The sequence below is a fragment of the Falco peregrinus genome, chromosome 7 (genome assembly GCF_023634155.1).
Source record: "Falco peregrinus isolate bFalPer1 chromosome 7, bFalPer1.pri, whole genome shotgun sequence".
Lineage (NCBI taxonomy): Eukaryota > Metazoa > Chordata > Aves > Falconiformes > Falconidae > Falco > Falco peregrinus.
The window spans coordinates 19,647,467-19,660,552 of NC_073727.1; the positions used below are offsets into that span (position 1 = coordinate 19,647,467).

Here is a 13,086-nt window from a genome sequence, read left to right on the forward strand (position 1 = left end):
CATATTTGGGGATGACTGGAACGGATCCTTTTCCTGAGAGCTTGTTCTTTGTCTCCCTGAATTATCCAGCTCTCCTGAGGGCATCCTTCTGGCTTTTTTCTTGTAAAGACCTGACATGAGCAATGAGGTCCCTGGTTTCTTGCAGAGTTTGCTCTTTGCCCAGAAATCAATCGAGTTCACTAAGTTGAGCTGTCAAAACTTCTCCAAGGGCATAGGCATTCTTCATGTTTTCAACGTCAAATTATATGTGACACTTAATTTAAAGCTTAAGCATAGAGCCTCACTAGCAAGGAGATTGCTGGAAGATATTGATTTTACTGCATTTTTGTATTTATGTATAAAAATGTACTATAAAGTATTGGATAAGGGCATTATTGCTGGGCAGACTCTGGATTTATGCTCTGTTTTAGTTCTCTCTAACGTTTTTAAGATCCATTTGGCCAACACAGCTATGAACAACACCAGGAGCAAATGGGCTTGCATAGAGTTGTGGGGTTTTGTGCTCCTTGAGTCAAAAAAACCACCCCCACATTATGGAACTGAATCACTTTGAATTGATTTGCTGAAAGGGCAGAAACTTCTAATACGGTGTGTTGGGTGCTCGGAGGCATCTTAGGTCTTTCAGTTTGCCTCAAAAGTTTGCAAACTGTCTAGGAGGTTCATGATTTTGAGCTGGGGGCCATTGAGCTGATAGCAAAGCATTTAAAAAAAGAAATATTCCCAAGGAAAACCCCAAAATAACTGAAGGCAGCTAGCTAGAAGTACACGATCTGGGATAGTTTTGAGTCTGGAGGGGCTGACGTTTGTGCGCAGGTACTACCACTGATGCTCTGCTCAGTGTTTGGAGCCTTAATGTTTGCTGCAAGGGAAGGTGGCTTTTTGGTAAATGTGCTTGTGTCTCCCTTGTAGCTCGCTGTCTGATTTTGTGTCCTACTCACTGTTTTAACCTCCTTGGGTAACTGCTGGCTCTGTTTTGCCAGAGTGTAATGTTTCAGCTTCGCTGAGGAACATCTTTGTTGAGTTTGACGTTAGAGTTCAACTGGTGCTGTGAGGTCTGAACTCATGGCTTTGTCATTTGGTCCGAGTTGTCATTCCACAGTTGTTTTATGGTGCTGTGTGGTGAGAGCCTTCCAGAGGAAGGGTGGCTGCATCAAGTCCTGGTCCACCATGAAAGAAGGTCACACAAGATTATCAAGATGACCTCCTCTGGCTTATAAATCCCTGGATATGGCAATGTAAAATGACTCTTGACTGTACATAGAGATGTGTGATCACCGTAGTGTCTGCTGGCTTTCTCCACCCAGCCCCACATGTGGTGGAGGGAGATTAATCTGTTCTTGCTGGAAGAGTGCTTTGAGATACCTGCAGCTGAGGACATGGCACAATAAGGTGTCGTTCAGCTGTATTTTAAGTGTGTGATGAAGTCATGAAAATCTGGCAAATGCCGCTTAATGCCGTGTGAGGGAGAGGATTAGACTTTTTTTTTTATTTTGCTGCCTTTTTTTTTTTTTTTTACCTGGCCTAATAATCTCCTGAGTATGTCTGTGCCCATAATGGCCATTCTGTGCCTGAGAAATCTGGTGGGTTTAGAGGCCCATTGAAATGTAAAAACTTTAGGAGATATAGAAACGTTTCAAGTCCTTAAATCAAATACTCTTTCCCATTTTCTCTAACCTGTTTTTACAAGATCAGTTGCTGGTGTTAAAGCAGAGAAGTTTTTTGCAGAAATTCACTTTTATCTTTCTTCAGAGTTATATTTTCTGTCTAATAATGCGATGCCCTCGTTTCCGCAGCTTGACTTGCACTATATGCGGTCAAGATCAAAACCTGGTCTTGCCTGGGGAGGCACTGCACCTGAACCTTCTCGGGGGGATGGAGGCAGGAGGAAGGTTTTGAATCTCGGCCCCATCGTTCCCATCTTGGATCGCTGCCTGCAGGTCCCCGCCCTGCAGTGTAGTCGCCCAGGGGAAAATGCAGAGATTTATAAAAGCCACTGAATAGTTGTCTGATGACAATTAGCCGCATCCTAAGTGCTGTAAATTGAGATACTTTCTTTGAAAACAAGGCATCAAAAGCCATAGCTTTAAGTTGCTTCTAACTTTTGCTGGAGCTAATGTGACGAATTGAATGTGCTTAGCAAGGCTTGGAGGCATCTGGCTCCTTTGTAGCATCCTTCTCTTTAGGGAAGAGTTTAATGCCAGTGCACTGATCTCTTTATCCTCTGGGGTCCCCAATTTCAGATGTTTCAGGCAGGATCTGCTTCACTGTCTCAATTGACAGTCGTTGCATCATGTTATTGTTCAGCAAGTTACGGGAAAACAAGTCAATCAGTAAAGTTTGCCGGGGTTTTCCTTGGGACCTACCAATTTGCAGGCTGCTTAAATCTTAACTACTCCCAGATGAAAGGCTGGAGTACCCGTATTTTCTGTGAAATGCAAAAGCTGAATATTGGCATTTCCAGACCTGCAAAGGTTGAAACTTGATGGAATAACTGGAAACATGCCTGTTGCAGAACTTGTGCTGAGTTTTGCCTCCTGGCCAGATCTTTACGACACAAGAAGGTGGGCCTGATGCCAAAGCTGAGGTGAAAACCAGCTCCCACTTTGTTGGGTCATTGGACCTCTGAGCTGAACATCGCATCTTTACCTCTCCCTCAATTTTGAATAGCAGCCAAAGCTCAGATCTGGCCCTGGATTCTCTTTAATCTTTTGCACGGTCCCTTTGGAAATGAGTGACACAAAAAAGTGCACTTGCCGCAGGGGCTTGCTCTGACGGTGGGAGAGCTTTAAAAGTGGCTTGACCATGAAATGTAGGACAGTGCTGTGGGCAAAACCTCTGTGCTGCCCTTTTCAGCTGTGGGGAGCAGAAGTGAGTTGATGTTTGTAGTCACAGAACCTGAATCTTTCCTGAGAAGCTGAGATGAAGGCCCATGGTGAGTAGGAGCCTGATAAATTCAAAGTGGTACCTGCTTCCCAGGACATCGCTGAGGCAGAGAGGGGCTTCTGCTGCTCAGCCTGGTGGTGCTCGCTCTTCTTTTGTCCTTTATCCATCCATACATCTTCAACTGGCAAGGCAGGACCTTGCCTGGAAAGCATATTTATTATGGACTCAGTCCAACTTCTGCTAATCCTAATGAGTAAGACACCCACAGACGTCAATAAGATCAGGCTTTCGGAGGCAGTACCGTTGTAACAGCAGGGACACAGCGTGGCACATGCTCCTTAGCAGAAGGCTAAATTATGTGTTGGTGCTGGGTTTAATACGTTTGCAGACTCCCTAGAAGGTGGGATCTGCGATGGGAGGAAAAAACCGGTGGTCACAACTTAATCAGGAGAAGTGGGGCTACTTTCAGAAACCCATCTTACACTGTTGTTGAGCTGGAGAGAGTTATGACCAGTTCCCAGCTGGTCTAGACTGGAATTTACTGGAGGGGGCATTGCCAATGTCAGAAACCATGAAAGCTGCTCTCGGGTGGTTTTTGCAATCACTGCCAATCCTGAAGTCTTCATGAAGCAGCTGAGGGCTGGCGTGCAGGGTGGGCTGCCTGTGTGCTGGCTGGGAAAGGAGCCGGCCAAGTGTGGGAGGCAGAAAATTTCCTGAGGCGTTTAACCACTCACATAATAAAATCAGCTTGTGTACATGCAGTGATGCACTGGGTGATTAATTAGAAAAGGGTTGGAAATTGGGGCTAACGGCTCTTAATTAAAAGTTGAAATGCCTGTGCCCCACTGCAGGGACCAGTGGCCCTCACCAAGGTCTGCTTTGCTGCCCTGAGCAATGTTCTTGGTTTTGTTGTCATACCAGTTTGCCAAAGTGCTCTTCCAGTCCAAAAAGCATCTTGGAGCGGGGCTCAGCTGCCCCATCCAGAGCCATGTCCCCTCTTTCAGAGCCAGTAAGCCTGGTTCTCCTGGTGCCGCTGCAGGAGCACTTGGGTTTGCCAAAGCCAGCTACAGATACAGCCCTGGCGATGTAGGAGAAGATTTAAATTCTCCTTGTCAACAATTTGGGGACTGCTCTTGGCTCCTTTCCTTTCCTGGTTGATGCATCCAGAGGATGCCCACAGCGTGTTGAGGTCAGTGATGCTTCTGCAGAGGTGGTTTTCTCAAAGCTGCATTGGTCTCCTTGTGTCCAGGTCTTCCTTGGCCTCCTGAGCCAGTGCCTTAGGGCCGTACTGTTCCAGACTTCCTAGTTTTTTGCTTTCTGTCTTACCAGCTGCCTCCCCCCAAATCAGTGTGTGGAGCTGCCTCCTCTCCCACTTCCCTCCCCATCGTCCGTTCCCACCGTGATGCCTGCAACGGCGATTTTCCAGCAGTTCCCAGATACAGAAGATATCCCTGGGAGCATCTGCTGGCTCATGCTAACTCGGAAAGTAACTGCAAACACCATGCTGGTTTTGGTCATCGTTCTCCACCTTGGGAAGGAGAGGGGGAAGAAATTCCTGCACCAGCATTGTCTGTCTCTGCTTTTGCCTTCTCCTACAGGCACTAATTGCTTTGCAGCCCTCCTGGGGTGGGTGTGCTGCCGGCTCAGCTCTGGCCCTGCTCCACCGTGGCTTAGAGCTGCATAATTTGTTCACCTCCCTGCAGTAAATTGTTCGTGCTTTTGATGGATCTTCAGTGAAATATTTTAATGCATTCTCGTTGAATGTTCCATTCCCCCCCCCCCCAACAGAAGCCATTGACAGATGAAAGCACTAACACTGGCTTTACATGGGAATTTAATCGTACCAGCTGTCATGCAGATCCCCGATACAAATATTTTCCACTGTTAATGGTTTCAGTTTGGGCTTTTTTTTGTGTGATCAAATGTAATCTTATTTAATGGGGTTTTATTGCCGTGACACCTTATTCTTTTCACCAGGCTGGACTTTATTTTTAAATCAAGAGAGATTGTTCAGAGGAAAGACAGAAGAAGCAATGGCGGGGATTGAACAGGACGGGAAGCCCAGGGTGAACCGAGTGACTCTAGATCAGCCAGGGCAGGTGACAGTGTAAGAGCAAGGAAGAGCAAGGATTCAGCATGGAAGGGGCAGAATCAAGAATCAAGAAGAGGAAGAATCAAGAATCAAGAAGAGGAAGAAATTCTGTGCAATTTTACACCTGTGTGGCTGGGGATAAGGGAGATTGGACAGTATGGGGCTGGAGGAGCTCTGAGAGAGGGAGGCGTTGCAAACGAGTCGTGTCCAAAGCAGAAGTGGTGAGTTGTCGTAGAAACAATTCAGTTCAGATCAGCACTGGAGAAATACTGCAAGGGCCGCTTCCTCAGCGGCCACAGGAGAGACCAGCCGTGGCTGCTGTGTTTTCTCTTTTTGTTACAGCGGAGCCACCCTCCTGCGTGCGAAGAGGGCAGGCGACCGCTGGCACAGCCGCTATGGCTGGGACCTGGCAGCGGGGGGTGGGTTTGGCTCTCGGCAGCCCTGTGAGATGGGGCAGGGGGCAGCAGGCAGAAGGGCTGGAAGCTGGAGCTGGTGCCGGAGTGAGGTGATGCTTTTTGTTTAGAAAGTGTTTCCCCATCACAGGGGGGGAAGTGCCAAAATGCTGGACTGACAGCTGCAGAACGCAAGCTCAGCCCCTAAATCTCTTCTCTGGGCACGTACAGCCACCATAACTATCATGTGTTCATCTCTTAGGTTGTCCGCACAGAGAAAAACAGCCTGAACAACCGGTTCCTGCCGTGGGATGAGATCGAGACAGAGGCCATCCTGTCCATTGACGACGATGCTCACCTTCGGCATGACGAGATCATGTTTGGGTTCCGGTGAGTAGCCTCTGCGCATGTAGCCTTTGGACCCAAACTGATGTTTGCTGTATCTAGGGTCTGTTCAGATGCAGCGTGGCGTAAAGCTGGGGCCGGAATTAGGACTACAGTGTCCCTTCCCATGGTTTTCCAACTCAATTTCTTGGAGGAATAATAAGCACTAATGAACTATTTTAACAAGTGCAGGTGAGTGGGCTGACTTCAGGTTGTCCAGGCAATCCTGATTCTCACGCTTCTTGACCTAGACTCTCTGGCTTTTGCTGTGCTGATAATGTGCCCTTAGTGGTTTTGGGAGTGAGTGGCTTCCTAGGGTGGAAGGTAACTTGAAAACAAATCCAAGAGGCTGTTGCACTCCATCCTTCATGTGCCGTTGGCAAGGCCAGGATGTTCTCAGCCACTGCAGGATGTGATGCTCATGTGCTCGTGGTGGGCTGCCATCCTCTTTGCTCCATGTGGTACTGGGAGGTGACATCTCTTTTGGAATTTTTTTCTGCAGAGCATGGAAAAGACAGATGTTAACAGAAAAGGCTGGTGCTGGTTGCTGCCATTCCCACCTCCTTTCTGCTCCAGCATCTACATTTTCCCTTGACGTTACCCTGGCAAAAAGCTTCCTGATTACGAGGCAAAGGGAGAAAGCAGTTACGTGGGCTCCTGCTGTGGGAGGTTTCTGCAGGCTGCTTCTGCAACTTGTACAGCTAAACCTCACCGAGTGCCAAAGAGGCGCCGGGGAGTGAGAGTGGCACGAGGAGAGAACGCTGGCACTTGTGTGGCTGTGGCTCGTCAGCCTGCTGGGCCAGCAGCGGGGGTTGCGATTGCTAATCCGAGAGCACCCGGCAGCTGGCTGGGGGGCGGGAGATGGGGACCAGCTCTCCGCTGTCACTGAAACATGTTGGCTCATGTTTGGGAGGAAGATTAAAAGGCACAAAATGCCTGAAAACCCAACAAGCTCTCTCCAAGAGTTGAAAAACGAGGTGTTAAAGTGATTAAAGCAGGGGAGTAGGCATTGGGACTCCTGGCTTCCCTTCCATGCCCTGTTTCAGGGTCTTTTTCTGAACTTGGCTGGTTTCTTGCCCTCTTTGGTCTCCGTTTTCCTTAGCTCATTCACAGCGCCAGGCTGAGGCTTTACCGGTTAGCCCTGGAGAGCATCAAATGAAAATTCGAAGTGCCGTGTGTTACTCTCACTCATTACCCTCCTTACAAACACCTTGTTCCTACAAAGCTTCCCTGCGTTAACGCATTCAGCCAGGGAAGAGACGGTGTCTCGGTGATTGAGTGAACCTCTCCCCGTAACAACTGTGTTTTGTTGGATCTTTGCTTCGGGCTGTAATTCTTGTGGCCAAAAGCCTCTTCTTGCTCCATTTGCTACTCAGGAGCAAGCTGAAGGCGGGCATCCAGAGCAAACCTCCCTGAGGAGCACACCCAAAACGATTCTGTGGAGAAATCCTTATTTTTGTGGCTGAGCTGGGAAGGCAAAAGTGAGATGTGGGAGAAGTGATAGGGAATGAGCAGTTTCAACTCCAGCTTTTTAAAACAATCACGATGGATCGACCGAAATGGCAACAAACAAGTGCTTCTGGGGAGGATGGTGCCAGAGAAGCTGCTGGTGGTGTTAATTACTTGGTTTTCATTACCAGGTTATGTCGGAGTTTCATTAATTTGAGTAGAGGATATAACAGTAAACATGTCTTTGCTCCTGGCTGTGTTAGTAAATGTAATGAAAGCTCAGGGCTCGGAAATTCAGTCTCTCCAGCAGCCTGCGATTGCCCCGCAGCCAGCGCTCCTGTAGCTCTCCGCAGGAATGGGGGTGGGAAGAACTCTCATCTGCAGGGGGAAGAAAACCGAACAAAAAGGCCACTTTCTGCCCAATCTTGTGCCTGTGAAGAAGGGAAAATCCCTTCCGTGTCCAACAGGCTCGCACCTGGGACTTGTTTCATGTAGTCTGGAGTCACTGGGTTTGGAGATGCAGCTTGGACACTAACCACTGGGGAGATGGGATGGGGTGATCCGAAGGAAGCCAGCACCCCTGCACACGGACCTGGATTTATTTCCCAGGGTAGGCATTAGGCACTGACTTTTTTCTTAATTGTTCCTGCCAGTGTTGCAGCTATCCTGTGGGATTTCTCTCGAGGAGAGTGAGCTTCAGATGAGAGCAGAATATTAAGCAAGCCCACACTCTTACACGCAGACATCAGGGTTTAATTCCCTATGGCTTGAGTGCGAGCGTGTGGCAGGGTGAAGGATGTGCTTCCAGCCCCAGAGGTTTTTCCTGTACAGAACCCAGGGAACTGCTGGGTGCTGGTTTGGGATGGGAAGCTGGCAGTTTGGCACTCCAGGTCTTCCATCTGGTGACACCAGGATCCTCAGCATCTCAACAGCTTTCCTAAAGGGAGCTTGATGTTGTCTCGACTTTACAGAGGTGGAAGCTGAGCTTCCGGGAGGTGGGTAGTCCCAGGGAGCTGGAGGAAGAGGCCAGGAGAAGCTGGGTTCCTTCCAGGCCAAGCCGTGGCTGCTCTGGGCTTCCCACAGAGGGGAAATCGGAGAGAAGCAGCACTGGTGTACGTGTCATGCGGTGATGCCCGGGCATGGGCTGCTGGAAGCTGGTGGCAAGTGGAAGAGTTTCCCACCTCGCTGGCTTTCCCTGCCCCTTTCTCTGCCTTTCCATCCAAGGTCTTAAGTTTTCCATTCTCTGTATAATTCAGAAACTAATTTTGGGCCACTGGGCTTTTTTGTTAGTTTTCTTTTACACCTACAGAACCTTACGAGTTAAAATATCCCTAATTTATGAGTTAGGAATATGTTCCCTTGTGAGTAAGCAACTGGAATGGGCCTCTAGGAGAGGACCAGGGTGAGAAGCTGAGCAGCGTCGGCCTGTGCTCACAGCCTGTGTTTGGGAAGCAGACCAAGGGGTGCCTGCAGTTCACGTCTAACAGCTTTTAACCTTTAACAGGAGAATGTCAACAAATTCTTCCTGTCAAAGCCAAGATTTCTGTGGTCAGCCCTTTCCTGCACTACATTAGGAAAGAAATCAGAATTATCTCAGGGCGAGACCTTGTTCACATGTCACTCAGGCAGCTGTGATGGCCAGTTGGTCTCTCCCTGGAGCTTTGGTGCTGTGGAGGTGGGCGAGCTTGCATTGAACAGCCTGTGTAAAAAGACTTCTTTTGCATGTTGGAATTGTCTGTATATTTATTTTAAAAAACTAAATGGACTTTAAAGCAAGATAGTTGCCTGTTTTAACAATGTTTATCCTTTTTGCTCAAACTACAATGTATGTCGGTTGTTCTTTGGACGAGCAGTTGCCAAACTTTTTTACGTGTGGGCATCTCCATCACTTGCAAACCCCCCTTGGGAGCCAGTCCATTGGCATCGAGGGCGTAGTCCTGTGTGTAGTGGCTCTCAGCCAGAGCCGTGCTCATCTCCAGGTGGGCTCCCCAGGTCTGCGTCTCACCGAAGGGCCTTGTGTTTGCAGAGTCTGGAGAGAGGCAAGGGACCGCATCGTTGGTTTCCCAGGGCGCTACCATGCGTGGGACATCCCCCATCAGTCCTGGCTCTACAACTCCAACTACTCTTGCGAGCTCTCGATGGTGCTCACTGGTGCTGCCTTCTTCCATAAGGTGAGATACCGTGGCCACAAAGCTCTGGGTTTTCCCTTCCCTCTCAGAGTAACCAGAGTCTGTATGTTTGTGGGCTTGTATTTTTGTTTTAAAGAACAAATTTTGGAGCTCACTGCTCCTTTTCCCTCGCTTCCTCCAAATCAAAACACAGCCAGCAACCAGTCTGTGACCTGGCAGACAGTCTCCTTGAGGAGCAGGGTATGTTTGTGCCAAGTGAGAAGCACCATGGCGCTGAAGCAGTCGGGGGGCATTTCAGCGATGCTCTCGGTCATGGCGAGGGCAAGGTGGGCCACGGGATTGCCTGCTCGCCTGCCCTGTGTCTTTACTGTAGTATCTTGAACCTTACAGACTCAAAGTGTTGCAAGGGGTAATTTGTGGGGAAGTCATGGGTTTCTGCGGCTGTGTGGTGGCACAGGCTGGCTGGTAGACATGGAGGTGGCTGGTTTATGGTGGAAGGGAGCAGTGCAGAAAGCGGCTCCGTGACATGTGTGTATGGGAGAGGCAACAGCGGGCAAACAGACCGTGAGAGAAGGATGAGATGTTTTCCCAGGGGGACTGTCGTGAGCCGTCATACTGCGCTGGGGAGGTTATCCACTAGCTACTGCTACTGTGCCGACTCTGACAGCAAGTTCTGAGGGAGTTGAAACCATCGTTCTTACATTTCTGAGGTTACAGGAGCCTCAGGATTCGGCGAGAGTGGTGGCTGTCGGGTAGATCGGCTGCTGTTGTGACTACAGCAGATCTCCTCGGTGCGGGATTAACCCCATCATGGGAAGTCTTTCCGCTGGCATCCTTGAGCTCTGAGTCAGACATGGCCCACCAAGTCGTCTTGATACTCACCTGTGGTGCCACGACTGCTCCGGGTCTGGTGCACCTGGCACCAGTAGTGGGTGGGCGCTTGATGCTTGGGACCACTTTGAGCAACGTTGTGCCTTTTAATGCTTTCTAGTACTACGCCTACCTGTACTCCTACGTGATGCCGCAAGCCATCCGCGACATGGTGGATGAGTACATCAACTGCGAGGACATTGCCATGAACTTCCTGGTCTCTCACCTGACAAGAAAACCTCCCATAAAGGTAAAGCACTAGGCGGGAGTTTGAACTGGGATTTGTGTTTCTGGAGAAATCCAGAAACACAAAGTGGTTTGGTTGGTGTCTTTGAAAGGCAAGTGGCATACTGGGAGGCTGCTCTGCTCCGGGGGAATCCAGCTCCCTTCTCACAGTGCAGCCTGGTGCAGAAGCTGCGCTGTGCAGCACACGCTGCCCTTACCGAAATCTGGCTGCATCGCATCTCTGAAGCGCTGTGCCGCAAGCGTGATGTGCTTGAGGCTGTCAGCAGTCAGCATGTCCCCTCTCCAGCCTCGAGGAGATGTAGTGTGTGTTCAAAAAGGTGTGAAAACTCAGTACGGCCCTTAGAAGCAGCCAAACCCCGCCATGGCAAGCAGATGAATTGCAGTTTGACTTATGCTGCAGCTCAGACTGGAGGGTTTCCTGGCTCAGCAAAGGCCCTTCTGAGCAGCTGATCCTGAAAAGACAAATTCCTTCTTTCCATAACATACAGCACAAGTAGGAACGATTTCCTTGCTGATTTTGGGTAGCTTTCCAGAGACCTTTAGGCTCATCTGTGTGCGGAGGGGCTGTTGGTCCAAACACTGCAGCCCAGCTGAAATTTCCCTGCCCTGTGATAACAAATGAATGTCACAATTTTGAATGTGAATTTTGGATGCAGATCGTTCTGCTCTTTATCGCTGCTGGCAAACTGCTCTTCACAGCCCTGCATATGTCTCACCGTCACAGGCCAGCTGCGTTGGAGGTGGGTCTTGGCCAAAAGTATGATGGGTGCTTTTTTCTGTGCCATGTTCTTCCCATCTGGAGCTACTATGAAATGAAAGTTGTAGAGTTTGGTGCAGCTGAGAGGAGAATCAGGCCAAAACCAAAGGGTACTGCAGTGGGATGTCTGATTCAAGATAAACAAGGAGGCCCTTTAATCAGTGGGTGGCCCCTCAGCACCTCCAGAAAGCTGGAGTCCCCTCCAAAGATCTTATTCTGGCTGCCGAAAACAAGAAGTGCCCCAAATTCTAATTCTTCTGTAGCATCTGTAGCCAGCAGGTCAAGGGAGGGGGCTCTGCCTCTCCACTCTGCTCTGGTGAGACAAGACCCCCCTGCAGCGCTGCGTCCGGCTCTGGGGTCCCCAGCACAGGAGAGACACGGAGCTGCTGGAGCGGGGCCAGAGGAGGCCAGGGAGATGCTCAGGGGCTGGAGCAGCTCTGCTGTGGGGACAGGCTGGGAGAGCTGGGGTGGCTCAGCCTGGGGAGGAGAAGGCTGCGGGGAGACCTTAGAGCACCTGCCAGTGCCTAAAGGGGCCGGCAAGAAAGCTGGGGAGGGGCTTTGGGCAAGGGCAGGTGGCGATGGCACACGGGGGAATGGCTTTACATGAGAGAGGGGAGATGGAGATGAGAGATGAGGCAGAAATTCTTCCCTGTGAGGGCGGCGAGGCGCTGGCCCAGGCTGCCCAGAGCAGCTGTGGGTGCCCCATCCCTGGCAGGGCTCAAGGCCAGGCTGGACGGGGCTGGGGGCAGCCTGGGCTGGGGGGAGGGGGCCCTGCCTGTGGCAGGGGGTGGGACTAGATGGCCTTTAAGGTCCCTTCCCACCTAAACCATTCTATGGTTCTGTCTGTGAAAGGAAAGGAGCTCCTTTCTCGAGGACTGACTTCCCCACCCCCACCCCCCGCCCGCCCCCAAACAGCTTCTTAAACATTAAACCAGAAAAAAGTAACTGTTAGTAGATGATCGTGTCCCCCTTGAAGTCTCTGCTCTGACAGAGCTGGTGTGGATGATGTCCTTCCTTGCCTGGACACCTTCCAAGGGACACCTGGCAGCGGGGGAGAGCACGGCCAGACTCGTGCCCCGTTTGCCGCATGTCAGGCAGGACATCGGGCCGGGTCTCCCCGCCCTGGGCGCAGCCTGGGTGTCCCCCTGGCCGGGGTGGTGTGGGCAGCGTGGCAGTGACTCTGTCCATCTCATTGCAGGTGACTTCTCGCTGGACTTTCCGCTGCCCTGGGTGCCCCCAGGCGCTTTCACACGACGACTCTCACTTCCACGAGCGACACAAGTGCATCAACTTCTTTGTCAAGGTGTACGGGTACATGCCCCTCCTGTACACCCAGTTCCGTGTGGACTCGGTCCTCTTCAAGACCCGCCTGCCCCACGACAAGACAAAATGCTTCAAGTTCATCTAGCAGTGTGAGGCAGCCGGGCGCCCTCGGCCCCCCGAACCTTGGCTGGCGGCGGGTGAGGGCGGAGGGTGGCTTTTGGATGGGGCTGCGAGTGCAAAACACCTTTTGCTTTGACTCTGGCCTCCCACGGAGCTAAAGGGACGTCCTGGGTTCGGACGGGCACGTTTCCCCCTCCTCTCCCGCTCTCCCCACGGTGACTCGACCAAGCGACAGGGAACAGGATCTCACAGCTTCTGTAAAGACGCTCCCTAGGATCGTACACTGAGGAATGGCACACTGGCTAGTGGCTCTGCCCCTTCCCTAGCCAAGGGAAACCATTCTTTTTAATTATAATTATTGTTATTTAAAATGAAAGTGTTTTAGATTTGCCGTGTGAGGCTTTTTTTTTCCCCCCCTTTTTTCTTCTCCCCCCCTCGGCCCTTTTCCCCTCTGGACCTGTCTGCCCACTCGAGGGGGACTGTAGCAAGGTCAGGTTGGAG

General features: G+C 50.7%; 1 protein-coding gene across 16 annotated transcripts in view; it reads left to right on the top strand.

The window, feature by feature from the left end:
• Nucleotides 1-12,976, top strand: part of EXTL3 (exostosin like glycosyltransferase 3) — a 130,783-nt gene extending 117,807 nt beyond the window's left edge. For all 16 annotated transcript variants that reach the window (XM_055809956.1, XM_055809967.1, XM_055809962.1 and 13 more), the window contains 4 exons: nt 5,630-5,757; nt 9,227-9,371; nt 10,321-10,449; nt 12,401-12,976. In XM_055809956.1, the coding sequence (XP_055665931.1) occupies nt 5,630-5,757; nt 9,227-9,371; nt 10,321-10,449; nt 12,401-12,610 (612 nt within the window). In that variant the 3' untranslated portion in view covers nt 12,611-12,976. The remainder of the gene's footprint in view (nt 1-5,629; nt 5,758-9,226; nt 9,372-10,320; nt 10,450-12,400) is intronic.
• The last annotated feature ends 110 nt before the right edge of the window (nt 12,977-13,086 follow it).